Source organism: Perca fluviatilis, chromosome 10 (genome assembly GCF_010015445.1).
Source record: "Perca fluviatilis chromosome 10, GENO_Pfluv_1.0, whole genome shotgun sequence".
NCBI lineage: Eukaryota > Metazoa > Chordata > Actinopteri > Perciformes > Percidae > Perca > Perca fluviatilis.
This window is the reverse complement of record NC_053121.1, coordinates 9,342,641-9,354,270: the sequence shown is the minus strand read 5'-3', so window position 1 is coordinate 9,354,270 and position 11,630 is coordinate 9,342,641. Positions and strand designations below refer to the sequence as shown.

Genomic DNA, 11,630 nt, shown 5'->3' with positions numbered 1-11,630 from the left:
ACCCCCGGTGACTCTGCCAGATCAGCAACAGAAAGTTTGCTGGGATTGTTAACGGTGGCGTAACGGTAACGTTACAGCCGTGAACCGAAAGTCTGTTTCCTCAGCTGGTTCGATTGGGGCGAAGTTGTCTGCGGCAGGTAGAGACAGAGAGTCAGAGGGAGGCAGGGAGAGAGGGGAATAAATACATGTGGCATTATGAAATAAAATCCCCCCCAAGCATTATCAAGAGTATAGGTTTCCAAAGTAATTTTAGCCTGGGATGAAAGCAACACTGGCTGGCGCTGTTGCCTTGGAAATGACAACATCCGGTCTCTGAATATGAAAAAACAAGACTTTTTTCCTTTCTGTTTTCGAGGGATTTTATTTTTGTTATATAAAATAGAAAATGAAAATCAAAGCATATTTAAACTTTCTCCTATCTTATATCGACCATGAAAAAGAAAAAACGCCTTGTATTTCAATTTCAAATGTTGTATTTTAAAACGAAAATCAAATAACCATCGTTTTTTGTTTTTTAATACCTGTTTATGAAATGAAAATCGAATGAACGAAAAAGTACACGGACCCCCTACTCTGAGTCTGTACATTCTATCAAAAACACACTAATGTAAAAATGTCAGAAGGGCTTTTTAAAAAGCCTCAAAGAAGATTGAATATTTCAAAAAGTATTAATGTGATTTGAAAGTTGAATACTACCCTAACATTTTAAAGTTTGAGTTTCTCGAAAATTCTGAATAACCAAACACAAACTCCTCCTCCTATCATGGACTCTTTACTGTAGGCCGTGTCAAACAGCAGATTTACTGTTAGCCAGTGTTATTCGGATGTGCACCAATAGTAGGCACACTGTCAAAATTTCTTGCAGACTTTTCTAGTTGAATATCTTGTTTGACTTATGTTACCATGAGCTGTTAGGGGTGGGGGGAGCTAAACCATGCAGCATCTTGTAAAGTAAACAAAAAAAATTCAAAGCTCAATGAGTTATGTTTTTCATTTGCAATAGTGGGTGAGTTCATTTTTTTGTCCAGTGCTTTTAAGAGCTTGTTCAGAGGCTCAGCCTCCCGACCCATACTGTTTTCGTCTGTAGTATGTAGGAGGCGATTTCGAAAACGGCCAATCTTTTATCAGTATTTTATTTTGTATCTTGTTTACATGCGTGAGGTAGAGCCGGATGTGACGTCATCTCTGTGACGGCGCTATGTGTACCCAGCTGATCGGAGCAAAAATAAGATCCGTCATTGGTGTCTTTTTCTAATGTGGATATCTTAAACCACATCAGCATTCGGTGTCGCTCGCTACTTTCATTCAGCGGGAAACTGCAGTGCGTGCAGTTGACACTGGATCTTGTCGACGCCTATTTGTTTTGGTTAATACCAAGGCCTACCTGCATGCTAAGCTAATTAGCTAGCTGTCACCGTTAGCAGGACTCACGAATGTGAACTACTGGTGAAGGAAGTGAACGGTCAGGGATATCTTCCCAGCCACACTCGATCAAACGATGAAGGTCTGACGGACATACAAATATTTTATATTAAGCAAATGTATGTTGTGAATAGGTAGAAAGTGATTGGAAGCCTATGTAGCCTATCCATTGGTCATAGACAGCCTATGACAGATACATTATCTTGTGCCAGCAGCGCTCTCGTCCAGCTTTAAGATGTGGTTAAAATTGTTCTTCTTACTCTTGTATTTCATAGTGTTGTTTATGCTAGCAAGGGTTTTTGAGGCGGTAGTTTGGTGTGAGACTGGTATGTTCGCCTCTCAGCTTGTGGATCCAGTTACTCTCAGTTATAAGAAGTTGAAGACCATCCTGGAGTGTCGAGGGCTGGGATACTCCGGACTGGCTGAGAAGAAGGATGTCAGCGAGCTGGTAGAGAAATCAGGTAATGGTGGGTGGAGGTGGTTTTAATAATTATTTTACCATAACATATTGGTATGAGACTAAAACAATTCAAATTAGCAATGTTTTAGTGTTTTAACCCCAGTCTTAAAGGGGTACTATAAGTTTTGCAAGCCACCAGATGTCACTGTGCTAGCTGTGTGTTTGAAGCCCTGAATCCCTTTTTCTGCACTAATAGAAAGAAAGCCCCAAAGCCTCGTGAGGCTTCATCTTCAGTTCTATAATATTTCTATAATATTCAACTATAATACGTTTTTCATACGCATATCTTTTGCAACGTTTACGCCTCACTTTCACACTATACAGCTGTTTCCAACCCCTAAAACAGAGACATTTATCATTATAGTTTGAGAACTCTGGGGGTTGCGTTGTAGTCTTACACAGACGCAGACACCCACAGCAGTCAGTTTTATTGGTTAGGTAGGCTTACATACCTTTCACCAACAGTTCCACCTCGTAGTCGGTCCAAGGAAATAAATCCCTAGTCTTACTTTTTGAGGCAGTTATTTTTGTTTGTATTGAAGTTCCAAATAAAAGTACAGTATGGTTATTATTAGTGTTCAAACCCCAAAGGGGTAGAACCCTATTGAGTTTGAGCCAGTTTGTTGTTGTTGTTGTTATTATTATTCATTGTCTTCTGCAAAAACTCAAATTGCTGTGAACTGGAATGAGCTAGAAAAATGAGACTTGTCACCATAACTGGAAATGGTGCAAATGCTTCACACGAAATCTGAGCCCAATCGGCCACATAGTGGCGTGGATATTAGCCCCCTAATAAACGTGATTTTGGAAAGGCCACGCCTCTCACACTGTGAATCCAATTGACTTGAAATGTACACACATATCCAGCTTAACGTGCTATACAAAAAATCCTCTTGGACCATAGAAGTCTGCCATGATGGATTTTTTGCTAATTTGCATAATGTGAAAAACAGTAATGTTATATCTAATTTTTGAATTTTGACTATTGTTAAAAGGCTAAGCTAACCTGGGCTCGTATAACAAAGAAACAAAGCTACTATCGGCTAACCTAGCACGTAACATTAATGGTATTGTCTCCTCTTTTTTTACTAGTAGCACTGTAGCCCCTAACTAAAAAATCTTAGGGGCACAGGCAGGAAATTTAGGGGCGCACACCTTAAATTGACCTGCAATACAATTTTTAACATTTCCCCCATTTTAACTGTTTTACTGATAATGCTTTGGGGATGAATACAGAAACTATAATCTGCTGTTTTATTTTAGCTCACAGTCACATTTTAAGTGAATGGTGCTTAACAAATGCACATTCAGAAATGTAAACAAAGTATTATTGTCAATTACAACAATATTGCCTCAGCCCCATACAGGGTCTCCCCCCTGTCTTTTTTTGGTTTACACTGAAATAGCAATCATATCTAGGTAAGTAAGACTTCCATGTAATATATCTATCTAACACCCAGTGTGGGAAATATTGAATGATGATGGAGCCAGATACAGATGAGCTCATGACACTCACACAAGCACTATTTGTTTAGCAAATGTCGGAGCTGACATTAACATTGATGTAAAAATGAAAAAAAAAAGTGATTGCACAGGTATTTAAGTAATATTACACAGTTTTGGTGTTGAAATAAAATTCTGTCCTTTTTGTCTGAGACTAAGATAACACTAAGTAAAAATGCGGTTGATTTTGTGGCGAGACCGAAAACAACAGCACTGCCGAGGTCTATCAACACAGCTCCGCCGACTGGAAGTGCAGGCAAGCTGGGTTAAGACCGTAAACGAAGAGAGGAGGGCTAATGTTAGGCTAAGGCTAGTCTCGCATTGCCAGACCTTCACAGCGCTGCGAAGAAGGGGTATGGTTAGTCCACACAGCATTCAGGGATGGGAGAGAAATGGCTCTGGTTTATTGGCGTGTCTTTAAACCAATCACAATCGTCATGGGCAGCACTAAGCGTCGCACGGAGCCCCAGTCCCACTGCAAAATAGGCTTGGGAAGGAACTTGTTTTGGTGGAACGTGTACGTTCAAAAGTTGTTTTAGTCGTGCAAAAGAAAACTCAGATTGGACAGATAGTCCAGCTAGCTGTCTTGACTTACCCTGCAGAGATCTGAGGAGCAGTTAACTATAGTCCTCATAAATAGACTGGAGTTTAAGCATTATTTTTGGCTACTAACGTTTCCTCTTCAATCTCCATAATTTCGTCGTCTCCCTGAGCCACACTCAAGTTCTTATGTTTTTGTCTCTTCTTTCCTTTCACTCCACACACTGGCTTTGCAGCTCGCACTCCCTCTTTCTGTCTGTTCGCTTCTAGCTTCTTTCTCACTCTTCACTCACTCTTTCGAAGTGTGCCATGTGACCGGGCCAATGAAATATGCTGGCTCTAAATTGATCACAACACCTAGCCACTGGCGCATCTCTCCACAAATTAAACGGAATATAGCATACTTTTTGGGACATTTTTGAGTCAAATTTAAAATGCAAAGCTTAAATATAAATGCTTAAACTGAAATCTTTTATTGAATGACAGAAACATCAAATATGAAACTCAAAATGTGAAATAAATGAGCAATAAATGAATTAAATTTGTAGTTTTATCTTTTGAATTTTACATTTTCTAATTGCCTTTTGACATTTTAAGATTCACCATTGCTATTTCTATATAACATTAAGGCTTTTCAATTTGAAGTGACACTTATCAATTCATCATTCATCATTCATTCGTGGCCCAACGGCTGGTGGGAGGGTTGACAGATTTCAAGCTGACAGCGTAGTCTCTGAGCTTCATTGGCCGGCCGGTGAGTAGTCAATGCCGACCGCAACTAGCTAGCTTGTCACGTAGAGAGATGGCCGTTTCTCTTCGGGAGACTTGTTTACATTTTTTTTATGATCCACACCTAAATGTAATTTTGTTGTCCACTGAACTGGGACTATAATTTGGGAGGATTGTACAATTTTAAGAACATATCCTAATTGTACAATCCTCCCAAATTATAGTCTTAGTTCACTGGACCAATAACTATCTAGTGATGTAGGCTACTGTACATTCATGAAACAACAGGGAGAGGACACCTCAATGGTTTTTGACCTTATATTTTGCTGGGGGGAAATAACTGATGAATATACTCTGTTCCATTCATGTTTACAGTGTGCATGGAATTTATCACTTAATTATCTTTATAGTTTCTAGATTTTAGAGTCCAATTTCTTCAGTGTATTTATTTTCTATGTCAATATATACGAGGAAGCAAGGCATATATGTAGAGAAGGAAACTCGTCGTACTGCTCTTAATTAAAAGCATTCAATGAGTCATTTGCAAAAACAAACAGTTGTACACTTTGCATTAAAAGTGAGCAGTGGAAGTTAATATGACTTGGGAAATTAATATTTTAGCCCATGAGAGAGAGGGAGGAACAGAGTGAAAGAGATATTTACGCATCATATTCTAGCATCATAGAAAATTGATCTTCATGGTAAATTTCCTGAGTGACCTCTTCTGCTTACATTTCAAGGCAAATAGTACAACTGTTAATTTGTGCAAATGATTAGTAGCCTAATCCTTGAATGGTATGATTATGACGGTTTCAATTCAGAGCAGTGGTCAGTTAATGTATATGTTTAGGCTGCTTACGCATTCAGTCGGTCCGCAATCGTCTGCTTCTCGCTGTTTCATTACATTATTGGCATCAGTAAATCTGTGATCGACCTCGCGGTCTTTTGAGGAAAGCCGTGGACGCGCATCTATCTGAATTACTTCAGCCTGGCTAAACCTAGTCGCTCCTCCTCAGCCTGGATGCACTGATTAGACTAGGTCAAGCCTCGCTTTATCAGTTATCCTGGATTTATATATTCTGCCTTTGTGTAACAGGCCCCTTGTTCATTTCCAAACGGCACAAATAATGTGTAAAGCAATAAACAACATACTCCCAGAGATATCCCAGAGATTTTCCCAGAGAAAAGGATATCATTTGAGGGGAGAGTTCTTTTTGAAATGTCTTTGTGTTCGTACAACGTTAAATACTTTTTGTATTTATGTATGTGGAGTGAAATTGTGGAACAGATTGAGTACATTGTTAAAGCAATATCCAAGAATGACCCAGTTTAAAAAACAGTACAAAAATATAGTTTTCACAAAATACAAGGAGGAGGAAGGGTTTTGACTATCACATTTATTTATTTGGTTACTTAAATTATTATTATTATTTTTTTTTTAAGATCAATTTTTTATTTAGTTTTATTTTAAACAATAACAACAGAACAGACAAACACACTTGAACAAGAACAAACCCCCTCTCCCACCCCCCACCCTCCGCGGTCTCAAGGAAAAGAAAGAAAACAAACAAAAACAGAAATCACACCTTGCCTAGTCGCCCTCCTCTACTTCTTGTGATGCTGATGTCATTAGGACTGATATCTGTGCTGCTGTACCTTTCCATAGGTCTATAGTAGATGATTTGGCTTTGTTAATCCTTGCTGTAGAGAGCTCAAGCATAATTATGTCCAGACAATACGCCAACCACTGTTTTATACAAAGTGAGTCGGGGCGGAGCCCTGAGCTATCATTTTCTTGGTCGCAGTTGCGCCAGCTAACCAAACTTTTTTTTGTCTCCCAAGCAGATGTAATTTAGAGTCGTCATTAAGTAACAAAACAATCTGGTTAGTAGGAATTCGACATTCTATCACATCAGATATTATTGATGTTGTTTTATTCCAGAACTCATGCACCTGTTCACACTACCAGACCATGTGCAAGAAAGTTCCAGTTTGTTCAGGTTGACAGAACGTGCAGTAGGGAGTAGGAATGGCTTTAGTATCTCTTCTGAGGAGTCCCATATGTACATATGTTGAAGTGGATCTGCTGGGGCCTGTTGCACAAAAGTAGAATAAAGAAATCCAGGATAACTGAAAAGGCGCAGCTTGACTTAGTGTGAGCCACTCATCGCGGCTTAATCGGTTGCACGTTTGCTGAGCCAGGATAAGTAGGTGAAGTTATGTCAAGCCAGGTGTAGATAGCTGGGATAAGTGCACGTTCACGTGTTCCTTAAATAGACCACGGTATCGATCACAGATTTACTGATGCAGAAATGGAAAAGACGTGTGCAGCATATGTTTCACCCGCTGAGCAGCAGCTTCTAATGGAAATTTACGAGGAGGTGAAACATATAATATGCAAAAAGGGAAATACGGCTGTTATCAAACGGAAAAAAGCCCGACAGACAATAGTGGACCGACTGAATACGTATGGATTTAAAAAAAATCTACTTGGTCACTCCACGTTTTAATTGCTTTAATATGCTTGTTTTATGTGTTGGTTTTATTGTTGTATCTGTTTTTATGTGCTAATTGTAGGTGCTAGTAAAGTCTTTTTGACTAGGCTTTAAAGTATTTATCATAGCATGAGTATATGTTTTACAAAGGTAATATGCAACAAATATCCATACCCATCCAAACTATGTCTAATTCTAAATATCTTTCTACAATTAATGTTCATACAGAACAAGCATGACTGGACAAAAACTCCTGGACAAGTTGCTCCTCCACCTGTTTAAAGTTGGTCAATGTGTTGGTGATAATAGGGCCATAGGTTAGCATACACTTTTTTGGACACACACCTGCAAAGGCAAGGTCTTGCAGTCTTAGATTTCCAGTGAGGTTTTGCTCTATTTCTCTCCATGGAACTGTAGATGAGGGTTCTATCCACACTCTGAGGGCCCGTAGCTGAAAGGCTCTATGGTACATTTTAAGGTTGGGGAGGGCCAGGCCTCCTGTGTTTGTGGTACGTTGCAAGGTAGAGTATTTTAGCCTAGGTTGTTGTTCCAAATATACTGCCAGGTTACGGCATCAAGTTTCTTCCAGAAATGTATTGGTGGGGGTAAGGGGATCATTGTACTTAAAGGGGTGATAGAATGATTATATAGGGTATTTTACACTGTTCCTTAAGGTCTCCTAATAGGGTATGTAACATTGGTTGGGCTGAAAATTGCCCGAATGCTATTTTATTAGGCCCTTAACTACCCTGTGAATATGGCTCTATTTGGAGCTTTTCTTCCAAATATGGTATGCTCATTAATATTCCGAATGAGCTACGTGCTGATTGGTTTGAGCAAACTACATAGAAACACATGGGAGACTCTCTTATTTCAGACACTACAAAGTTATACATTGTTTATCGGGCTATTCCATTACAAAATTCACTTCTGAAACTTTTTTATGCGAGAAATCAACTATGTAAAGCTCAAATATGGGCCGCTTTACGAAAATGGATGGCTAATTGCAACTTTTGTCCGACTGTGTGTCGGAGTTCAGCGCCGGTGCTGCCTGTGTTGCTGCCTTGCCGCCCGGCCTGCCTTCCTTCACAGACCCCGGCCTGCTATGAGGTACTTGGAGCTGGCAGCCCACTGCACTCCATACCCGCGCAAAGTCACCATCTCTTGGGCTAATGACAACCAAATGCCCCTTCCCTGACAGAGCTCCAGGGCTTGCAACTCCCCTCTTCCTGCTAGCTAAATGCCCGGTGTATGTGAGTGAGAGCGCGGTCAGCGAGCTTGTTACGCCAGCAATCTCTTACCACAGGTTTCAGTTAATCTTTTAATGTGTGTGTAATTTTAATGTGTTGAGTTATTTAAACAAACGATTGGGGAAATAAACGCCGCTTGTCCGCGAGTCCCATTGATAGAGCCTGCGGCTGGATGTAGATTTGTAGCTACAAATCACGGATAGTTAGCTTCATTTTCGGCGTCATTCCAAGTATATTTACAGTTTGAATTTCGTCACGCCACGTATACAACATCTAGCTACGTGTCTTATAAAGTTAACAACGGTGTCCGATTTCAAATTAATGAATATTTGTGAAGAGTAGGGCTTCCGTTAGCTGCAACTGTCCCTTCAATCCTAGCTACAAATCACGGATAGTTAGCTTCATTTTCGGCGTCATTCCGAGTATATTTACAGTTTGAATTAAAAAAATAAAATGTGTGCTTCTTCTATTTTACAGAGGTACAGACATTTTGTTAAAATAAGTGCTTCCAATGCACAAAGTGCTATCTCTTACTGTAACATAAATTTACATACATCTAATATACTTACAACTGTAAGGTCTTTGAAACTAGTATGATTTAACCCACTGGTAACAAAAAAGTGCAATCGTACAACTGGTAAGTTGCATCAACTCCTGAATGAAACTACAACAGTCCACTGTGAAAATGAAAACTATAACTGTATAGCCTCTAACACTGGCCAGTCATTCGCCATCCTCATCCTCCATCCCCTCTCCCTCAACGTCCATCTCCTCCTCCTCCTCCTCCATCTCCTCCCCCTCCACCATCTCCTCCCTCTCAAATGCTCTACTGCGGACTCTTTGGTTGTGGTAAAGGAAAACCAAAGCTTTAAGGTTTTGGTTGGTAGTTGATCTTCTTCGGTTAGACAACACCAGTTTGTAAATGCTGTTGCTGCGTTCAGCATCAGCGGAGTTTGAGACAGCATCTTTGTACCGTTTGGCCAAGGAACTCAGCACAGGAAGTCTCTCCTGTAGGCCATCCCAAAACACATCCAAATCACCACGCCGGATGGTGCAACTCTGAGTGCTGCTGGACCAAGAGTCTTGAAGTAAGAATCAAATTCATCACTCTGCACTTCAGTGAAACCTGGAATGGCCTTGTAGCTTGCTACGGAGTCATCTAGGAATGCGATGTGGCGAGGGTCAAACACTCTGACCTCCTGGAGAAACTCAATGGCCGGCTGCCCATGTGACATATACTTGGTGAGCTTTTCTTCAGCGTTTTCATATGCCTGACCAACTGTGCAGAGGATCTGTGTCTTCGTGGTGTGTGGCAAGTCAAACCCTTCAAAGTATTCGGCACACGCCTCATACTGCAGCTCTTTGTTGGCAGCAAAGACCACCTGCAGATCCTCCATATAAGTGAAGATCTTTGTGGTCACAGGACGTCTGCTCTGGAAGATATCGAGAAGACTTAGGAAGCTTTTGCACTTGTCAGCCATTATGTTGATCGGGGACTGAGCTAGGTCTGGGTCTTGAAGCATCTCGTGGAGTCTCTCCACAGACTGTGGAACACTTCTGCTACACACCTGCAAAAAACACAAATAGAAAGAAAGGAATTAGGTCAAACATACAATACAGTTTGATCTTACTGAACTATTCATGTTTGTTTGTGCAAAGGAGGTTAACTGATGAAGAAAAGGAAGTATTAATTGTATTGAGGAATTATGTGAAGGAAGTTTTTACCTCGATTTCCATCTCTATGAACTCCTTGTACAGTCCAAAGTGCTGTGTGTGGTACTGCACTGCAGAGAACCAGGAGTTCCAGCGTGTTGCACAGGGGTTTGGAGGCATGACCGCCTTTTTTCTTGGCAGCTTGTTTGTCATGAAGCAGAGGTATCTTCTCTTGCGTGATCCAGCATTGAAGAACATCTGGGAGAAACTCATCATGAAGCTGTTCAACTGAACAAAAGGTTTGCGGAAGGCATTGCCAATGAGATTCATTATGTGTGCCATGCATGTGATGTGTAGTGAGTTGGGGAACAACGACTGCAGAGCTGCTGTGAATGCCTTCTTCATGTAGGCTGCATTATCAGTGTCGAACACAATCACATCCTCGTTGTTAATGCTGTATTCTTGTAGGCACCTTACAACAGCCACGGATACAGTGGAATGATTGCACTGCTCAAGGAAAACAGTATCTGCGAGGTAGGCCAAGATCCTCCCAGAATGAGCCTTCTCAAGTGGTGCAAGGAGGATATTCAGGACACATCTCCCCTCGACATCTGGAGTCTCATCGAATATCACAGCAAGAGGTTTTCCTGCAAGAAGTGTCTTCAGCTCCTCTTTTTCCCTCTCATATACTGCTCCCAAGTACATCTCTTGAAGCTGGTGAAACCCTGGAATGGCGCCGCCATTGATGACTCTCTCATTCAGAAATTTCCTCAGTGCAGGGTGGTCACTCTTAGACAGTGGGATGTTGATGGCAGTGCAGGTGGCAACCCAGGTTTCACAAATCTACAGACAGAAAAATACTTTTGTATCATTGGGCTGTATTATGTACACATACACACACGCGCAAAGTCCAGTGTCACCTACAGAAAACTGCAGTATAAAACTGAATCATTTACAGTACGCCTTTCACAGAACAGTATTTTCTGCAAATAAAACATAGCCTAATTCTTTCATGGCAAAATCAATCATCTTGCATGGGAAATTACACTACTGTTAGGCTATCTAACCCTAACGTTAACTTACATCCACACACAACATAATTGGAAATCAACTTTTTCATAATTTTACAAGCTTTAATCTTGTAGGCTACTGACATCGATTCTTTCAGCCCTAGCAACTGTTTTGGAAGTTGACGCCTCGGTGTAGGTGAGCTGCTTCTTGGCTGCTTCTGCTGCTTTAACCATCCTCGAATGTTTGGCGGTGGCAAAGTGGTTGTCCAGCGTCGACTTCCGCCTGTGGTCCAGCACGCAGTTGCACGGAGTGCAAAATAATTTGCCCCCACTGTCATGTAACACACCGGGAAACTGCTTTGCGCGGTCTTTTGCGCTTATTTTTGTTGGCAAATGAGACTGATTTGCGGGCTTCATCATGGCTTCTTCGCGGGGTTTGCAGCTTTTCGATGATGTTCATGTCGCGTAATTACGTCACTTCATAACGTTCCCATGGCAACAGGGGAAATGGCTGCTCTTGTGTGAAGTAAACGCAACATTTTTCAACTTTCTGCTAAGATATATGTGA

General features: G+C 41.0%; 1 protein-coding gene across 3 annotated transcripts in view; it reads left to right on the top strand.

The window, feature by feature from the left end:
• Window positions 1-1,165: 1,165 nt before the first annotated feature.
• Window positions 1,166-11,630, top strand: part of rnf103 (ring finger protein 103) — a 45,335-nt gene continuing 34,870 nt past the window's right edge. Inside the window, exons 1-2 of one of the 3 annotated variants that reach the window (XM_039814317.1) lie at window positions 1,166-1,504; window positions 1,766-1,883. In XM_039814317.1, coding sequence (XP_039670251.1) covers window positions 1,499-1,504; window positions 1,766-1,883 — 124 coding nt within the window. In that variant the 5' untranslated portion in view covers window positions 1,166-1,498. Of the gene's footprint in view, window positions 1,884-11,630 lie in introns of all 3 variants that reach the window. The other 2 variants (XM_039814316.1, XM_039814315.1) reach the window with 2 other exon arrangements.